This window comes from Primulina eburnea, chromosome 4 (genome assembly GCF_022965805.1).
Source record: "Primulina eburnea isolate SZY01 chromosome 4, ASM2296580v1, whole genome shotgun sequence".
NCBI classification, from domain to species: domain Eukaryota; kingdom Viridiplantae; phylum Streptophyta; class Magnoliopsida; order Lamiales; family Gesneriaceae; genus Primulina; species Primulina eburnea.
The window spans coordinates 41,441,168-41,461,974 of record NC_133104.1 but is presented as its reverse complement, the minus strand read 5'-3'; the positions used below and the strand labels follow the sequence as shown (position 1 = coordinate 41,461,974).

At 33.5% G+C, this 20,807-nt stretch overlaps 4 protein-coding genes across 4 annotated transcripts; all 4 read left to right on the top strand.

Moving 5' to 3' along the window:
• Nucleotides 1-2,452: 2,452 nt before the first annotated feature.
• Nucleotides 2,453-8,419, top strand: LOC140829040 (tobamovirus multiplication protein 1-like). Its single transcript, XM_073191989.1, has 11 exons — nucleotides 2,453-2,965; nucleotides 3,687-3,777; nucleotides 3,848-3,900; nucleotides 4,488-4,580; nucleotides 4,766-4,837; nucleotides 6,068-6,140; nucleotides 6,278-6,323; nucleotides 6,455-6,518; nucleotides 6,847-6,900; nucleotides 7,346-7,423; nucleotides 8,086-8,419. The coding sequence occupies exons 1-11, from the start codon at nucleotides 2,810-2,812 to the stop codon at nucleotides 8,176-8,178; spliced, it is 873 nt and encodes a 290-aa protein (XP_073048090.1). The 5' UTR covers nucleotides 2,453-2,809; the 3' UTR covers nucleotides 8,179-8,419.
• A 1,460-nt stretch (nucleotides 8,420-9,879) lies between these two features.
• On the top strand, nucleotides 9,880-14,772 carry LOC140829039 (polyadenylate-binding protein RBP45-like). Its single transcript, XM_073191988.1, has 7 exons — nucleotides 9,880-10,340; nucleotides 10,886-11,351; nucleotides 13,423-13,478; nucleotides 13,569-13,699; nucleotides 13,786-13,882; nucleotides 13,968-14,126; nucleotides 14,535-14,772. Exons 1-6 carry the CDS (start codon nucleotides 10,008-10,010, stop codon nucleotides 14,118-14,120), a joined length of 1,236 nt encoding a protein of 411 aa, XP_073048089.1. The 5' UTR covers nucleotides 9,880-10,007; the 3' UTR covers nucleotides 14,121-14,126; nucleotides 14,535-14,772.
• Nucleotides 14,773-15,662: 890 nt separating this feature from the next.
• LOC140829038 (iron-sulfur cluster assembly SufBD family protein ABCI8, chloroplastic-like) lies at nucleotides 15,663-18,342 on the top strand. The gene is made up of 2 exons (XM_073191987.1): nucleotides 15,663-17,182; nucleotides 17,882-18,342. Exons 1-2 carry the CDS (start codon nucleotides 15,758-15,760, stop codon nucleotides 18,098-18,100), a joined length of 1,644 nt encoding a protein of 547 aa, XP_073048088.1. The 5' UTR covers nucleotides 15,663-15,757; the 3' UTR covers nucleotides 18,101-18,342.
• A 2,129-nt stretch (nucleotides 18,343-20,471) lies between these two features.
• LOC140830299 (uncharacterized) lies at nucleotides 20,472-20,807 on the top strand. Its single transcript, XM_073193583.1, has one exon. It carries the CDS (start codon nucleotides 20,472-20,474, stop codon nucleotides 20,805-20,807), a length of 336 nt encoding a protein of 111 aa, XP_073049684.1.

The window sequence follows — 20,807 nt, the reverse complement described above, 5'->3', positions numbered from 1 at the left end:
TCCAAGAATTTACATCACTTAAGTCATATACACGTTGAGCAAATTTACAAATTATTATATTAAAATATTATTTCAAAAACTAGCATAATTAATAAATAAAACTCAACAAAAATATACAAACTAATTCATTTAAAATTACTGAGCACATTAAAATAATATGAACTTGCACTACTAAGCCAATTGCAAATTTGAATGAACTTTTATATATTATTCCGAAACATTCTTTTAAAAACTAGCATAATAAATAAATAAAATATGATACAAATCTTATAAAGGTATTGCCGCATGGCATATATAGAAAAATTAATTAATAATTATATATTATCAAGAAAATTCATAGAATAATAATATAATCTTATAGTTTAGAGTGATAAAATTAGGCTATCATTAATTGTAAAACTAAATCTTAATATGATTTATGAACTATTTACAGTAGATAACTTGAACTTGACAAAATTTCCACATATCGAACTTATTATGATTAAAACTTAGAATTATGAAAACGATGAAGTTTATTATGTGGTTATTGGAATAAATAAGAATATGATTTTATAATAAAAGAATTGTATTATACCATAATAATATTTATCTTTTTAATATGTGTCAATGAAGGATAATTCGATCAATAACTTTTTTAATGAAATAAAATAACAAAATTCAATTTAAAACATCTAAAAAGAATTAGAAATATATATGATATATGATATTTTAGATTTTAATTAGTTGAATGAAATTATATAAATGAAACTTGTTAATGTATCAAAATTTTACTATTAAGATCATACTTATATTTTTTTTATTTTTTTATTAATTAAATAATAATTCAATTTAAAATATACAAAAAATATAATAATATACGATGAATGATTATTTTAGTAATTAAAATTAAAATTATCCTATAAAATAGTTAAAGATCTAAAAAAACTAAAACAATTTATAATTATTTTTTAATTCCATTATACAAAAATATAATAGTTAAAAGAAAACAAAACTTCAAAGACGGGTTTTTGAGACGTAAATAAAATCTATCTCAAATTTACGTAAATTAGAGACATATTTTTTCTACAGAATTATCTACGAGTTTTACTTTAATAAAAAATGATATGGGTTATAACAGGGAAAAAAAAGCTATGTGAAATTTAATTAAAAATTGAGAAGGAAAATATTTTTTTTTGTCATATTTATATAAAATAAAGACATATTTGCTGCGGAATTATAAATCTTTTTATATGAAACATATTATAAATGAAAATTCATATGCATTTTTTAATAAATAGTTAAATATATACCACAAAAAAAAATTTATGGTGATGTTATTTTTATTTTATATTTGGCATTTAGGTATTGTATTTTGATATGTTCAATGATGTATTGAGTATATGTTTTTTTAGTTGTTAGGTTTGTTGTTTTGGTTATTTATGATTGAATTTATTCTTTTATGTTTAATTTAGAATTATTTTATAGTGACACATTCTATTACATGTTCGGGCTCGATTCTATCTTTAACGAACTCGAATCAAACATAAACTCGAGCTCAATTGTATATTTGACGGGCTAAAAAATGAGCCCGCCTAACGAGTCCGCTTAACAAGCAGAGCTCGAAATAGAATCGTTAAACTAGTTATTAACGAACTGAGTTCGAACTATTCGGGAGCTTAATAATTTCAAAACGAGCCGAACTCGAGTCTCTGTATAACTTAAACAAACCGATCTCGAGCTTAATATTGTTCGTCTCGATTTGGTTCGTTTACATTCTTAAACATACTATATATAGAAATAGACAATACATTCATGTCAGATGTTAATACATAAGATGGTCAGAAAGTTTCTTCCTGTTTGAAGAATTTCCCATACAATCTGTTATATACAAAATCTCGAGCACTTTTATTTTTTTTAATATCAAACTACTCATCTTTACACACATTTATTCTACGAGTAGGTCTCATGTGAGACCGTCTCACAGATCTTAATTCATGAGACAGGTCAACCCTACGGATATTCACAACAAAAAGTAATACTCTTAGCATAGAAAGTAATACTTTTTCATGGATGACCCAAATAAAGGATCCGTCTCACAAATATGACCTGCGAGACCGTCTCACACAAGTTTTTACCTTATTCTACACATCAGATTATCAAAAATCTATATGTGTTATCTTTCTAACTTTAGTCGTTCAAAGTTATCAATCGAATTAACATTTATTCACCCATTTCTACGGATTATTTCATCCTATCCCTGCAGGCGGTGTCTGCAGGGGTACATCCAAGTTCTGGCCTAATTTTATTTTTTTTTAATTTTTTTTTTCTCCATGAAGTGGAATCTCAACCACTCATATGGGGTGTGGGCAATAATCGAACTAACCCATTTCTACCGCCGACAGTTCTTATTATAATGTTTTTTTCTCCCAGAACCTTGGGAAACAACGAGTGAGCGCAATCATACCTACGCCGGTGTTCGATTCATAATTGTTGTCCACGTTGAAGAGGATGCACGTATCTGGGTTAAGACATACGACCAGTTGGAGTCGGGAATACCGCACATTTGTGACTTTTAAAGTTTGTTCAAGGCAACTCCTAAATCTTCTATTCTTTTATGTTCGTCCGTCCACGTACCCGCCTGACAAAGATTTGTTGAATATATAATTTGTAATAAGTGAAAGGAAACCTTGATTTCAATTTCCAAAATTGCTTTGATCTCCCTCATCCTCTGGTTGAAAATAATAATAAATATCATGGAGCGAATCAAGTTTGACTCTTTCGTTCAGAAAGATTGAGGTAGAGGTAGAGGTAGAGGGATAACCCCATTGCAATGGCGAGATTGAGCCTGAGCTTTTCGGCGATAGACATCGTCGCCGAAAGCCTTTCGGCGAATTGGTGGCATGAGATCAATGAATCGGCCAAATGGCAAGACATCATCTTCTTCGCCCTCTGTGCTGCTTATGCTTTTCTTTCATCCGTTGCTCTCGTGAGTCGACTTAATTTATGTACTATTGTTTTATTACGTATGTACGTCTGCGCATTGTTATGGATTGATCCTGTACGTGTCTTGATCGAATTTGTCATATATTTTTACGAACCTTTGATTTTCCTTAATTTCAGGGCTCAGAAAGTTGGTGTTGCGAGCCTTTTTTACTAGTTGCTTGTCGAGATTTGAATAAATTAAATTAATTAAAAAAAGTACTGTTACATAACCACGTTTGTGTTTGGGTCCGTGAGCTGATTAGGTGGTAATTTTTTGTTGCTGTTGAATTTAAGTCAGGCAGCATGATTACGTGTTTTCATTCGCTAATTCTACGTTTTCATGCTATGGTGATAGAATTACAGAGGGAAGCAGGTACAACTCGTGAATTGCGTAGCATTATATCAACTGGTTAAGTGGATGTTTAGGTTTTACTATGCATTTCAAACTGTGGTGTTTGTCTTCATATCCCTTAAATTGCTAAAAATATAGAGTGAAGTATATTTAATCGTTTTGGAGCTGAGAGGGTGCAATTGGTGAAGGTTGATATTTTATGCTCTTTTTTGTTGAATTTTCAGATTCCTTGCTATCTATGAACTATTGTGTTCAGTTAGTTTCTGAGTATATATCATGTTGCCATCTATGTACTTACTATTGCATTCTATTGCAATCTATTTGTTAGGTTATTTTGAATATTCCAGCTTGAGTATGCATGAACTTTGTGCAGATTCAACTAATAAGAATTGAACGAAGGGTGCCTGAGTATGGTTGGACCACTCAAAAGGTTTTCTACTTTATGAACTTTATTGTGAATGGAGGTAGTATACAAATTACTCAATTTTGTTGTCTTCATTCATCATTAGATTAACTGTAAGCTACAAATTGCAGCCCGTGCTGTTTCATTTGGATTTCACAAACTAGTGTTTTTGTTGCATCCCAAGGTAAGATTCACCGCAGCCACTGTAAATATACTTTTTAATTGATTGACACCACAATTTTCTATGAACTTTCTTTTGCTTGGATTATTTTAGCCTAAGAGGTTGGAATTCTTATGATTTTTGAGATATTAGTAAAAAGGTATACAGACCCTAGTTCCAACGTTTTCTGTTAGTGCCCATTGTTTGTTGCTTTCTGCCTCGCGGATGGTGTTCTTGATGTACTAGGTTCGTTCATACAACAAACTATTTTTTCGTACTATTATTTGTGACACCTTTTTAGTTGCTGGATAATTCTATTAACTGCAATTTTTGTCGTTGGATTGTGGAGGAAAGAGGGGAGTTTCATCTTACATACAAGTTGGGGTATCACTGCCTATAGAATGGTTTGGTCCGGATAAAAATCAAGATAGCTAGTCCAATTACTATGTTCTTTTCAAGTGGCAGAATGTTTCATGCCCCTTGAGTTGTGCACATCGCATTAATTTCTATGACGTTTTGTGGATTTCCCAGTGCATATTTAGGCCATGAAGTTTATGGGCACTTGTCATGCTCGATTCTTACTCGATGAAATGTATATATATTTTTATCAGGCTTTCACTTTGGTACTGTTGGATCTTCCTGGCCTTCTGTTCTTCTCCACATATGCACTTCTTGTCCTTTTTTGGGCAGAGATATATCATCAGGTAATAAACATGAGATATACTAAGTACTACATTACCAGAATGAGAATACTCATGAACACAATAATTAGATGGAATAACTTTTCATATCTTAATTGGTATGTCAAAGAATTTTTTGCTTTTGCAGTATAAAAGCCGCTATTTTACATGAAGAATTGATAAACAATTTAATCATATTTCTTGGTCAGGCTAGAAGTTTACCAACAGATAATCTGAGAGTTTTCTATATTTCTAGTAACAGCGCGATCTACTTTATACAGGTGAGTTCACATACTTTTGTGGGACAATAATCTTGCTTATAACCACTAGCTCTTGGGTTTTAGTTGTGTGTGCATTTGTTACCATCATGAAAGTTTTCATCCAGTATTCTATCATGTGTGCATTTCTGTAGAACGCCCATAAGATAATATGGGGCTTATGCAAAATCCTACATTTATATTAAACCAAGCAAATTATGGAGGAAAATATGTGTCTACTGCAAAAATTTTACCGTTTCCTTAAATGCTTCATATATTAGCATTTTTCCCCATTTACTGCCTTAAGACACATGCTACTTGACAAAACCAACTACTTTCTGTCGGTTGAAATTTGTTCTCAGGGGATATAATCAGCTAATAAGTTTTATTATAACTTTGTTCACCCTTTATCTGTCGATTGCGCCAGAATTGAATGGAAAAACTGAAAAGATTGCTATAGGAGAGGTGCAGCAGAGTAACCCTCTAATCACTCTGAGAGGTATTAGGTGGCCTAGGGAAGAAGATGCATAATTTTTTTTTTTTTGAGGAGAAAACAGTAGTTCTTTATTATATCCATAAAATTGCAAGAAGGCATGTACATAAAAGGCAAACTAACAAATAAGCTTATTTTCGCACAACTTTGACAATACCGGTAGACTCTTCATAACCCTAGTTGTGAACTTATTTTAAATTCATCAAATCTGCCAGTTCTTCAAATTAAGGATACAGTTGAATGTATGATAATCTGATTGATTTGTACTGTAATATAAGATATGAAATTGCCTGACTCTTTCCCACATATATGTACGAGTATAACATGTCAATTTAAGTAGAAGAAGGATATTAGTGGGCATGATGACTATTGTACGACAATTCAAGAAACTTCAGACAAGAGAAAAATAATTGACTGCTGACTATATTTCAAATAATTTCAACCAAGATTTTGCTTTTAATTTTTTCTACATCCATGAACTGCATCAATTATCTCATTTTGTGGTGAATTTATTTCTTCAATTTTATTTCCAATAAGATACACTCCATTTCTAGACAGCCTTTTTAAATACCATCATCGAGGCCTTCGACATTTTTTAAATTTCAACACTTTCTGCATTACTATGACCTTTTAACTATGCTCCAAATTTTTGCTTCTTTTGCTTATATTGGAACTTTTAGAAAGTTAGAATATTTCAGAAATTTGTATGCGATATATTTTCATTTGAGAGGTTAAATTGCTAAAAGATGTCTTGACAGCAGGTCTGCATCTGGATATACATCTGGATCAATGACAACAGTGTTGTGGAATTTATTGGAAAGATTTTTATTACTGGTTAGTCTCACCATACTTCTTTGTTTTTTACATTTCAAACAGTGTTCATAAAAAAAATTAAACATTGTCTTGCTTGGTTTACCTAAGATATTGATATGTTACACATCTGTTTTTCTCACCTCTGTTTATATCTGCAGTGGTATCATTTATCGCTGCATTAGGTTTTCTGCTATACGGAGGACGGTTAGTTCTGAGTATCTTGTTTATTTAACCGCTTGTCGATACAGTGTCAGTTTCTTCCAGTTGGCTCCTTCAATTCCGAAGTTTGGATTCCTTTGGAGTTTTTTCCCAATTTTATCTATTCCTTCCCCCAGGTTATTTTTCATTCTGAGGCGCTTTCCCATTGAATCCAGAGGGAGGAGAAAGAAGCTTCGTGAGGTCTGTGCCATTTTATCATGTTTTATCTGGTATAAGACGTGCAAATAGTATGATTTAGTATCTTAGCTTTTATCATTAAAAGTTACCGTTTCTAATATTGAGCTAATTTAATTGTTATCAAGTTTCCTTTTATCACCTTGATTTTTGCATCAAAATTCCTACTGTAGGGATTATTTAATTGTGTAGCTTATTGTTGATTTGTTCCTTTTGATCCTTTGTATTAGCTGACCAGAGTTCAATGTTACAGGTTGAATCGGTGACAGCTATATGTTTAATTTGTTTTCGAATAAGGTGCTTTGTGGTAACTGATCAGAATTCAATGTTACAGGTTGGATCGGTGACAGCTATATGTTTCACTTGTTTTCTAATAAGGTGCTTCGTGGTAAGATTCATATTGAATTGTGCTGCCTTTGCCTAGATTTATGATTTCAGTAGAGAATTAAAGTTGTTTTTGCCATGGTATAATCAACTTATATTCAAATGAAATTATCATTGTAGTTGAATATCACCCGGTAAGCTTGGTTATGGATGGGAATTCAATTTCCTTTGTATCTAAATTGCATGGAAATGGGTAGAATTTTTGCTCGGGTTTCAATTTTTTTGTGCTTAAAGTTCCTAGGAAATTTTAGCGACAGTCGGGGGAAAAACGGGCACAAATTTAAGAGATTCAATGGATCTGAACCTTCATGTTGAAATTATCATGTTATCCACTGGATGTTACTCCTAGTCACTGACTTTCACTGCAGTATCTAATTTTTTCTCATATGACTGCTTTACTGAGTTCTTTATTTGTGTCTAATGTCTATAAAAATCTTCCTTTACCACAGGTTCTGCTGTCAGCTTTGGATTCAGATGAATCACTTGATGTATTGGACCATCCTGTGCTGAATTTAATCTATTACACGGTATTCTTTAAGCTTGACAGATCTCTGTTTAATCACTATTCAATAACTAGCTTCATTTATACTAGGTGCGACTCACATGTGATACAAATTAATTTACCTAAGTTGTTGTAATCTCTGTCACTAATAATATCAAGTATACCAGGTTGGATCAAATTTTCAATAAAATTTATGTTATTTTAGTAAGTTTGGATGATTGTTTTATATAAAAAAAATTATGTTCTTGTTTCAACTAAATATGAAAAAAGGTTGTTTGAGTATTTGTACAATTCGATTGACAATATACCAACGAGATTAATTAAAACCTCTAAGGTGCCATTTTGATCAATTTGATTAGTGATGCAGCAAGGAGATAAAAAAAATCTCCATGACCTCCCTTCATACTTATCACTTTGATGTATAGATTTTTTGTTAATAAATTGATGTCATGAAACATATGGAAGGATAGCTTGGTAAATTTATACTTCTCACAAAAAAAATATCAATGTGTTTCTCCAAGGGGCTCTTGTATAGTGTATGTATATTCTTAGACAAAGGGCATACATGTTTAACATCAATGGAACATTCTTTGAAGACATAACATTCATCTTACTTGTAGAAGTGTACTTCATATGTGCATTGCATTTACTCGTGGCTAATAGCTTACTCATATACTTCAATTGTAGCTGGTTGAGATTCTTCCATCAGCTCTTGTTCTGTACATCTTGCGAAAGCTACCCCCCAAACGGATATCAGCCCCATACCATCCCATGCACTAGTCTCCAAAATAGTTCAATACCATTTATCACACATATGGATCTGTCTGTTGACGTTTCCACTTGGACCGTGCCTGTGCTTGTGCTTGTGCTTGTGCCCTGGTTCCATATCGAAAGCTGCTGAAGTCGAGAAATGAAATATGAGCCTGAAAGAGTCTAGGTTCTGTTGTCAACCTGAGATTGCTTGTGCTGTATGAAACTCACACTTGCTTCTATTTCTAACTACAGATGATCATTTGATTGATTTCTTTTTGGTTCGCATATAATTGGCTTGGCATTTAGACATTATTAGAGCTATTAAATTATTATCTTTCTTTTAGTTGTCCTGTTGGAAACCCCATATTCCTACTAGAGAACCATACTTTGCAGGGAAAACATGTACCATTTGATTAATATAAACCAAATATACTATCAGAATATATTTTAGATACATGAAATTCAGAATCTCTATTTTTCGAATATGCATTGGTTATAAAATTAACACAGTTGTGATCGAAAAATCAAAAGCTCAAATTTGCCCACAATCTGTGTGAGGTAGTGATATAATTTTTTACACATTGAGAAAGATATGTGCATTCAAATTCATGTTAAAAATAATGTTCTTACAATCAGGGGAAAAAAGTAAACTCAATATTTATATTTAATTGGAATGCCATAAATGAGTAATGGTCCATCTAAATTAAAATGGAATATCTTGTTCATACAAAAAAGGAAAAATAATACAATTTTTTTTAATAAAATTTTGAACAAGATGTGTCATTTTTATTTTTTTGGAGCTTATTTTTGAAATAAAATGGTAAAATCTATATTATTATTTTATTAAGTTTGAGACATTTAGAATAACTAACTTTGTTGTCATGGTTTGTTTTAATAATTATATATATTAATAAAATGTTAAAATTTGAATGTAAATTATATATAGTTCAGCGGATAGAGTCATTGTTTCTTGGAGTTTAGGTTATAGGTTTAATTGGTTATAAAATTAACACAGTTGTGATCGAAAAATCAAAAGCTCAAATTTGCTCACAATCTGTGTGAGGTAGTGATATAATTTTTTACACATTGAGAAAGATATGTGCATTCAAATTAATGTTAAAAATAATGTTCTTACAATCAGGGGAAAAAAGTAAACTCAATATTTATATTTAATTGGAATGCCATAAATGAGTAATGGTCCATCTAAATTAAAATGGAATATCTTGTTCATACAAAAAAGGAAAAATAATACAATTTTTTTTAATAAAATTTTGAACAAGATGTGTCATTTTTATTTTTTTGGAGCTTATTTTTGAAATAAAATGGTAAAATCTATATTATTATTTTATTAAATTTGAGACATTTAGAATAACTAACTTTGTTGTCATGATTTGTTTTAATAATTATATATATTAATAAAATGTTAAAATTTGAATGTAAATTATATATAGTTCAACGGATAGAGTCATTGTTTCTTGGAGTTTAGATTATAGGTTTAATTCTCACTGAAATCATTTTTTTATTCTTTTATTTTTCAATTTATATATCAGAATTATAGTGTAATCATTCATTATTTTTTATAATTATATTTTGATTCTTATTTAAATATAAATCAAATGAATTATAAAAAATATTATACAAGTACACGATACACTAGTATTTATGAAGGTCATGATGTAATAATATGCATATACAATACCAAAAATAAATGTTGGTTAACATGATTGTGTGTGTGTGTGGGGTCGAGGTATCGCCAAAAAGCCTCGACTATCTACTAGGGTTCTCTCTCCACTAGCCCCTCATCCGCAGATCCAATTAGGGTTTTGCTATAATCCTCTTCTCCCTCGAGCACAACGATGATGCAGCCAGGAAACACAATGGTCCCGCCGCCCATGGTTCCACCGCAATACCAGCAGCAGCCACCGCAACAGCCACCACAGCCGTGGATGACTCAGCCGCCTCAACCACAGTTCCAGGTTCCCCCGCCCCAACAGCCACCTGCCTCGGCATATTACTACCAACAGCCGCCTCCACAGGCCACTGCGCCACCTCAAATGCCACATCAATATGCCACTGCGCCAGCTTCTCAACCTATAGCAGACGATGGAATACGTAGTCTCTGGATTGGGGATCTTCAGTACTGGATGGATGAGCAGTTCTTATATAGCTGTTTCGCATCCACTGGCGAGGTACATCCCCTTAGTACCTCGCCCTTATTCACACAAAACACCCCATATAAGAATCGTTTGTTTATAGGTTTACTTGTTAATTCTGAATTATCAATTTTATTTGTAAGATATTTTCGAAGAAGACGAGGCCTTATTTTATCAAGTATGCTTTCTGAATGCTCGGTTTATGCTCCGGATAACGAATGCCCGAAAAATTATCTAGGAGAAAGATTTAATTTTGTTCATCTTTTAATTGTTCTGTAGTTCATTTGTTAAAGTTATGTTAGTATTGGATGGTTGAATGGAAAGTGTGTTGATTTTTGGGACATCGGCTAGGAATAAAACTTGGGTGACTGCTTATGTGTCACGTAGGGGTTGTTACTTCTACCACTATTACCTTCCACGCCTCTTCATAGCTTTACTCTACGTTTTCATTATTATTGTGACATGGTGATTCATGCATGGGTGACATTTTTACCTCGAGGAGAGATTTTCTAACATATCATAATAATTTTGTTTGTTGAGGCTAATTATACTTTAACCTCGAGTGTATTTTCATCCTTTAGGTAGCCTCTGTCAAAGTCATTCGTAACAAGCAAACTGGACAGTCAGAAGGTTATGGCTTTATTGAATTTGTTAGTCACGCTGCTGCAGAGAGAAACCTGCAGATGTATAATGGAACTCTGATTCCAAATGTTGAGCAAACATTTAGAATGAATTGGGCCTCTATGGGTGCTGGTGAAAAGCATGATGATTCTTCTGAATATACCATCTTTGTTGGAGACTTGGCAGCTGATGTTACTGATTTCATGCTTCAAGAAACTTTTAGGGCCAATTATTCTTCAGTCAAGGGTGCAAAGATTGTCACAGATAGGACTACAGGACGTACAAAGGGTTATGGATTTGTCAGATTTAGTGATGAAAGTGAACAAATTCGTGCTATGACTGAAATGAATGGAAGGTTTTGTTCCACTAGGCCCATGCGAATTGGTCCAGCCGCTAACAAACAAAAAGTGGGTGTCCAGACTAAAGGTATGCACCAAGTTTCTGTCATTTACTTTAGTTGGCTACTGGATCATTGGATTCACTTGCAATATTTGAGTTTGCTATTAATTCTCTTTCATTTGATTTGATCTCTGAATTTTGGCAGTTTCAATGAATTGGTGGCTTTTTAGTTTTGGAATTCTCCAATAATGATGTGTCTTTGTTGAGCAGTGCTATTAAGTTGCTTTCTTTGAGTTTGAATTCTTGAAGATAAGCACGGATAATGTCATTTCCTTCCAGTACTTTCAAGATTTTAGGTTCAGAAGTGTTAAAAACTTGCATAATCTTATGAAAAACTCCCATTGTCTCAAAGCAGGGTGTCAGGAGGCTCTATCATATAGGGGCCTGGAGACAATATCAGCTGAAATGATAACCTTTTTAGTGCCTGGTTTTTTGTAGGTCAGTTTTATTATAATGTTCACTTAATTTTGGCTTTTTGAGGTTTTAATCATACCGCGATTTTACTTTATTTCCCTTCGGTCCTTTTATTATCCAAGCTCTCGGACAAATTAAGTCACTCTTAAACTTGGAGCCCTTCTATTCTTCAAATTTTAAGTTCAACTGCTATAATATCTTAAGATATCCATGTACCACTTTCCTTCTTGCCATTAGATAATTATTAAATTTTTTTGTGTTCCCACCCTTCATTCTTTATTCAATTGAGGCTGGAGTTACTTCTTTTAGAAAAGGCTGAGATGAAGAGTGGGCAAATGATCAAAGGTCAGTGAATTTGCTTACATCATGGAGTTTTTTGGTTTTCTGTGTATCCAATGCTTACAGTTCTGTAAGTCGTCCTCAATTTGATTTAGTTATCATGTTCTATTTCGGCGTTTCCTCTTTCATTCAAACATTTGGAGGCTATGTTGCATGGATACGGGCACAAACATCGAATACGATATGGATACAACAATATGAAGAATTTTGAAAATATAAAACACGAAACGACTAGGATACGACAATTATATATATATATATATATATATATATATATATATATATATATATATATATATAAATTTAGTATTAAAAACTAAAAATTGTGTAAATATATACAATGTAAATATTCATAGATATGATTTAAGAATAAAAGTAAAAAAGAAAAAAAAAACTTTTTTCGAAATGATCCATGCCGTATCCATGACATATCCTAGCCGTGTCCAATACGTATCTGACTGGTTAAACCTACAAAAAGTCAACGACACGGATTTTGTAGTATCCGACACGCTTGTCGGCTCCGTATCCGTGTCGCATCCATGTCCGATACTTCTGGAAAGAAATTAGGATTATCTGTGCTACGTAGTTTGGAGGGTAGTTAATATATTCCATGTGTGCATTGAATTGTTTTTAAGTTTGGTTACCAAACAGCATTGTGATACTATTTCTTATTTTGTTTTTTGACCTTGGTGCTACTTTGCTTACAAATTCTAGAAAGATTGACTGTGGTTTGTTTGCATGTGATGCACAACTATATTACCAATCTGGAAATTTTCCTGTTGAATATGTGTATTTTGTAAGACGTTGCAAATCTTGTTCCTGGGTCATGCTATAGAAATTTAGAATTTTATTGCAATAGTGAAAGGGGCTTGGTTCTATCGTTTTTGCCATTACTTATCAGTTATCATATCGGCGCACAATAATTTTCAACACCTGTGCTTGGTAAGTTGAATTAGTGACCAATTCCTGTCTTGTCTATCATTATTCCCCTTTTAACATGCTGTTTTTAATTTATTTTTTCATGTTCAGTAGCATTATTTTCAGCCTGCTGTTTGATATTTATCTCTCATATTGTTAACATTCTGTTTGAAATTCTCTGCTTGCTTTTCTAGTTTGTGTTGAAAATATTCTGAAACGCCTATAGTTTTTTATAAATTTGTATCCAAAGTTTTGAATCAAGGTCGTGCATGCAACTTCCATTTGGATTTTCTCACTTGAATGTGACCTACAGTTTTTTCTTAAAAGCTGAAAACTAGAATCAACTTTGTTTTACTTCTCCACCTTTACCCTTCCTGTTTCATTATAATTTTTGGCTTAACCTCACCTACGCATCTCGTTATTACAGCCTCATACCAGGCTTCACAAGGAACAGCAAGTGAGGATGATCCGACTAACACAACTGTCAGTAAATTTATCGACAACTATACATACATGCTAGATTTTTAGAAAAGCATTAGCTCACAGTTTTAAGTTTTGTTATTTCCACATCAGATCTTTGTTGGGAATTTGGATCCTAATGTCACAGATGACCACTTGAGGCAGGTTTTTGGACAATATGGACAATTAATTCATGTAAAAATTCCTGTAGGCAAACGATGTGGTTTTGTTCAGTTTGCTGATAGGTAAATTGATTGTGCCTACAGTTTTTTTCTCCCTTTAATTTATGACTAGAAGTATACGTGAAGCTTTTGTTATCTTATATATTTAGGAGCTGTGCTGAAGAAGCTATAAGGATGCTAAGTGGAACACAGCTGGGAGGACAGACCATTCGACTCTCATGGGGCCGCAGTCCTTCAAACAAACAGGTTAACTTTACCTGTTTTGTAACTTTTCGATTTTCGAGCCTTGCGTGTCCATGTTAATTCATCTATTTGAATCTTCCATCGTCAGGTTGATGCCAACCCGTCGAATGGTGGATATTATGGATATGCCTCTGGATACGAAACCTATGGATATGCTCCAGCTCCGCAGGATACAAATATGTACTATTCAGGCTACCCTGGATATGGTAACTATCCAGCCCCTACCCAGCAGCAGCCGTAGCCTCAGGTATATGCCAACAAGTTTTATAACTAAATGGAAATTTTCAATTGTGATATTTTAAATCTGTTAATTATTCAAGTATTTTCTTGTTTAGTGTGCATCATCAGTTGAGTAACATGTTCGTATGTGCTCTAAATTCTTCTCCAAACTCTGTTTATGTGTGTTCCTGTTTAGTCTTCAGTTTAAAGTTTCTTTTGAGTAAACTTTATATACTTGTGGCATCAAGATGGTTTTAGACCAAAATGAGATCCATTGTTCTTCGCATGCCAAAGTTGAGTAAGTATTATTGCATAAACAGCACATTTATTTTGTAAGAAGGCAATTTGATTCCTATGTATGGCCTCTGTTGTTGTTTATCGTATGCAAGTGTATCTTGCAACATGTATTAAAAATCTACTTTTTCAACATCACCAGGCATTGGAGGGGAATTGACAGCTCCTTAAAGAGGCTGCTGATATAAAGATGGAGCTGTTTACTCTCACTGAAATGCCGCTGTTGCATGCTCTTTAAACTATTGTTAGGTGCATAGCCGTTTTGGTTCCTCCTGTATTTCCGTTTTGAACTAAATTTATGTCGCCTTGAGCTCTTTCGTTGTCACTCACTAGAAACTGATGAAAGAGATTATAGAGATTTCTCTTATTTCGATGTTCTTGTCTGTTTGGTCTTTTGTCCTTGTGATTGTTCCAACTTCTAAGCAATTCTGAATTCGATCGCTATCTTATGTAGTAGTTGAAACGTTATATTAGTAGCCTCTATTCTAATTAGGGGCGAGGCTTTCGGTCAGAATCAATCCAATCAAATCGAATTTTTCAAAATTGAATAAACAGATATACTTCTGGTTAAAAATCACAAAGTTGAAGCAGAAATCGGTATTCACAAACACTTTAAAACACTTCTAGTCAGTTAGAAACCGAGAAATACATCTTGAAGTTCTCTCGAACACCGTCTTAGTCTATTCTGGATGACTCGATTGTTCTTTTTCTGACTCGAAAGTATTATTTTGTCCTAGAAACAACAATTTAAGAAATACTTTCTTTGGTGAAAACTATACAATCGTATTTGTTTCAATACAATGTCAGTTAATTGTCATGATAACCATAGTAATGCGGGTGATACTGAAAGTATACATTTTCTTTTTGTAACGTACTGAAAGTTTACTTTAATGCTGAAATTTATCAATTATTTTTTATGATTATCTTATTTTTAATCATATAGTATTCATGTACATTTATTCGATTAATAAAACTCTAGTTTTGAATGGTTAACATCTAATCTAATCTAAGTACGAAAAATATGTATGACAAACACTGAAATTCACTCTGGACTGGGATGAAAATAGGTAGGGTTCAGGCAAGATTACATATTCTTTGTCTTCATTTTTATTTATCATATTTGTTTTCATTTTCGTCAAATATTCCATTTTTCATCGTCATCTTTGTATATCCGTCAAAAGATTAATATTTATATATCATACCAAAATATCTGAAAAACACACACACACACACACACACGCAGTGAAACGGAACGATATATATAACAAGGCACGCAGTAACCACTCGAATTATTTTAGAAATCCTTTCCAACTTGGTGGCCTTGAACAATTTCCATTTGCATTCTTCACCGCCACAACCCGCCGAATGGCTGCTCTTCTCTCCAACGGAATTTCACCCTTCTCTCCACAACCCATATCAGAACTGTCCAAAGGGTCTCTATTTCACTCCAGCCTCAGATCTCCCTTTATCAGAAACCTCAATTCAAGAGGTGTTCACAAGATTAGGGCCGACGTCAGCTATGATTCACATACCACCGTCCATTCCCCGAGTAAGGATACATCGACTGCAGATGACGATGACCCACTTCACAAATTCTTGAAAAGAGACTATAAATGGGGTTTCACGCAGGAGATTGATTCATTTTCCATCCCCAAGGGGCTCTCTGAGGAAACTGTTAGGTTAATTTCTTCAAGAAAGGGTGAGCCCGATTGGATGTTGAAGTTTAGATTGAAATCTTATGAGAGATTTTGCAATATGAAAGAGCCTAAATGGTCTGATAATCAGTACCCTAGAATTGATTTTCAAGATCTCTGTTATTATTCTGAGCCAATAAAGAAGCCAACTTTGAATAGTCTTGATGAGGCTGACCCGGAGCTTGTCAGATACTTTGATAAGCTCGGGATTCCTTTGAATGAAAGGAATCGATTGGCTAACGTAGCGGTGGATGCGGTTCTTGACAGTGTTTCTATTGCCACTACACATAGGAAGACTTTAGAGAAGGCTGGCGTGATCTTCTGCTCTATTTCTGAAGCTGTCAAAGAGTATCCAGATTTGGTTAGAAAGTATTTGGGGAGAATTGTCCCTGCAGATGATAACTTTTATGCAGCTTTGAATTCAGCAGTGTTTAGTGATGGTTCGTTTGTTTACATACCTAAGAACACAAAGTGTCCTATGCAAATCTCGACATATTTTAGGATAAATGCCTTGGAAACTGGGCAGTTTGAGAGGACCTTGATAGTTGCAGATGAAGGAAGTTCAGTGGAGTACTTAGAGGGGTGCACTGCTCCTTCATATGATACTAATCAGTTACATGCAGCAGTGGTGGAGTTGTATTGCCATGCCGGTGCCGAGATTAAGTATTCCACGGTTCAGAATTGGTATGCGGGCGATGCTCAGGGGAGAGGAGGGATCTATAATTTTGTGACCAAGAGAGGTTTGTGTGCTGGAGCTCGATCCAGGATATCCTGGACACAAGTTGAGACGGGTTCTGCTATTACGTGGAAGTACCCAAGTGTTGTCTTAGAGGGTGATGAATCTGTTGGTGAATTTTATTCTGTGGCATTGACCAATAACTATCAGCAGGCTGATACGGGGACAAAGATGATACATAAAGGGAAGAATACTAAGAGTAGAATCATTTCGAAAGGAATTTCTGCTGGGCATTCAAGGAATTGTTATAGAGGTCTAGTCCAAGTATTGTCCAATGCAGATAACGCTCGGAATTCCTCTCAATGCGACTCTATGCTTATCGGAAGTAATGCAGCTGCCAATACTTATCCATATATTCAGGTATTTATTTGAAATTCTCTGCATTTTGTTTGCTCTAGATGTTACGTTCTTTTCTTTTGTATGGTTTTGTTGGTTTGATATGTGATTGTTCAAGCTGGTCTAATTGGTTTTGTATTAAAGATTGGCACGTAGTGATTGGACCCTTGCACCTCAGTTGGTTTTGTTTCATGATCTGGGCTCCATTTTGATGTTGGAATGATGTGGTCGAAATTGAAATTCAAAATTATAAGCTCCTACTGAATTTGTTTATTCTTTTCCTTTACATTCTCACCTGGTATATCTTTGCTGTTTTAATTTGGATAGTTTGGGAATTTTGTGGAAATAAATAAATTTTATCCGACGCTCATATTGAGTGTGGTAAGGTGATATGATAATAGTAATCTCAATATCTCATATCTTGTCTCTGTTTGTTGAGGGTGCAATAGTCCTGGTGACAACGGGCAAGATACAGCTCTAAGCTTCCTGGATTTTAGTTGTCTTAGGTTTTCGTGTCTAGGGAAGGGGATTGAATTTGCTCATATATTCTTGGTTTTTGAAGATATTGTAGGTATGGTGCTCGTTCATGTGTGTCCCAAAAGTTTGATAGTATAATTAGCTATTACGCCTGAAATGTAAAAGCTGGAACCATCACAAAACTAATCCAGAAGTTTCTTTTTAGATTCTAAGGTTGTCTATCAACTCAACTTGTTCTCTTAACAGGCGAAAAACCCTTCAGCTCGTGTGGAACATGAAGCCACCACCTCGAAGATTGGTGATGACCAGTTATTTTACTTCCGACAAAGAGGTATTGATTATGAGAAAGCGATGGCTTCCATGATCTCTGGGTTCTGCCGGGACGTCTTCAATGAACTTCCAGATGAATTTGGCGCCGAGGTCAACCAGCTCTTGAGCTTGAAACTGGAAGGATCGGTTGGTTAAGCTGCAACAACTGTAAAGAAACGACACTACGACACTCGTATGTTTCTTAAACCACTAGATATTTGTTTGATAATTAATTTTGATCTGTAAAAATGTGTCGTGTTGAGTCGGAGTCCATTTGCAAAGAGCCTGCTTGTTCTTTGTACGTGATGTAGATGCATAATATATCACTTGTTTGTATCTGGTAAGAACGAAGATGCCTCGAACGAGTTTTGTTGAATAAAATCGCTATTTCCTGTTAATGGCTTTTGTTTTCAGGGTTGCTGTTGCTCTTGTCAGACTCTTGAATCTTTCGGAGTCCACCCCAGCAAGAATGAGAAAACATGAAAACTGTAGAGCATCATGTAATAAAACCTAGGGTGTTCATCAGTTGTTCGGTTTTGACACACAAAATGTAGAGTTAACAAGTAATAATCAACTAAAACTGACAAAAATATACTTAGTTCACTAAATATCATCTTACAAAATATATAATCCCAAATCAAATCACATAAACTTGGAAGTTTTAATCAGTCATATATCAAACCACATAAACTTGAAGTTTTAATGTTTATATCCAAAATCAGTTTGGTTTGATTTGGTTTTCTGTTTTTCTATTTAGATTTTTTTGTTTTTTCCATTGTTTGACTACATCTATAAAAGACAACAAACCGTTACGCACTATGAAGACTAATGGGCACACGTTTGATTGATGTTTATTTATTTTCTAAAACATATTCCCACAATATACATAATAGAGCAATATTAGGAGTCAAAACTCCAAAAGCAAAGAGTGGCGAATGACTTGTGAACTCAATATTAGCTTTCAAAGTCTTATCTTATCGTCTTCCAGCAGAGCATGTACACGAAAATTACAGTAGGGCCCAAAATATTGTGTGTCGGTGTCTGGTCTAATATTTTTGTTTACCAAAAATTTGGACATTTTGGGTTGTGGAAGAGGTACAGTGTTTTCAAATAAGTTCAACCGGTGTATTTATTTGACTGTGTAAAAGAAAGAAAATGGTGTGCCCCTTGGCCAGCACAATTCTGCTCAATAAATTCAATCGGATATCACAATTTTCAACCACATGCACTGTTTCTTCACCAAACTGAAACACACTTTAATACAGATACTTATCTTTTGAATATAATATAATATCAATTTGATATGAAGAGAGTTCACTTTAATATATTAAATCAAATATAATTTTTTTATAATATTATATTTTCAAACTTTTTAAAAAAGTGTCAATCGGTGAATTTTGGTATAATGATTGTCTATAAATTGCTATTGTTATTAATAATCTTAATTAGAACTTAGAGTAGGTCTTATGTGAGACCGTCTCATGGATCATAATCTGTGAGACGGGTCAACTCTACCCATATTCATAATAAAAAGTAATATTTTTAGCATAAAAAGTAATATTTTTAGCATAAAAAGTAATACTTTTGCATGGGTGATCCAAATAAGAGATCCGTCTCACAGATACGACCCGAGAGACCGTCTCACACAAGTTTTTGCCTAGAACTTAATAGACAAAATAATATATGATTTTTTAGATTTTTTCTTTTTCTTTTTGTATTAGTGACAGTTTAATTAAGCCAAAATAATAAAAAAAAACTCAATTTAAAGGCAAAAAATTGTTCTCCTCATTTAAGATTATCTCAAATGATATAAATATTTTTTATAATAGTTTTTTGTAACAATATTTAAAATTTAAGTATATTCAATAGGTATTAAATCAAAATTTTTAATAAATATTCAAATACTAATACATATTAATTATATTCATTAATTACATAACATAAAATGCACACGGATAAAATACTAATTATGCAATATTAGTAACTTTTTGTCTTAATTGGAAGTTTGATTTAAAATTAGCAAAAACTTGTGTGAGACGACTACCTTATTTGGACCGTCCATGAAAAAATATTATTTTTTATGTTTAAGAGTATTACTTTTTATTATGAATATCGGTAGGGTTGACCCGTCTCACAAATAAAGATTAGTGAGACCGTCTCACAAGAGACCTACTCTTTAAATTTACGTCTAACCCCACTTTCGACGTTGATACTCAATATATTTGATATAGATTACGTATATACTATCAAAATTATCTGCTCTATTATACTATTAGTCCTTTTTTAGACGAACTAATAGACCTTAATTATTGATAATAACAAATAAATGCATCAATTATAATATTCATGTCATTTAATAAATTCATATTATAATTATAATATATTAAAAAGACTAATTTTATTATTTTTTTATTTCTAATAAGACTAAACTAAAACTATAGAAATAAATATAACTATACAGCTACTCCCTATAAATCCTGCAGTCTAAGACAACCTTCCCTGATCGCTTCTCCATCTCCAAGTTAAAATGGCTGTTTCGAAGAGGCCATACTCTTACTCAAGGATTGGACAAGAAGATCCCCAAGAAACACAGCACAGGCTGGCGCAGTTCTTGATTTACAAGACTTTGCAGAAAGCAGACAATACGAGGAGATCATCATCATGGCTCAGAATTAGAATAGTTCGATTAAAAATCAAGATTGGCAGGAGGCTGAAGAAGATGAAAAGGGGTTTCGTTTCCGCAGTTTCCTCTGCTAAATCTGATATCTGCAAGCAAGTTAACTGTGCGTTGAAATCTTGGAAGCAATTGCTGCGTGCCAAACGGGGCACAACTGTTGGTTCGACGATCCCTTCAGTGCTTTGA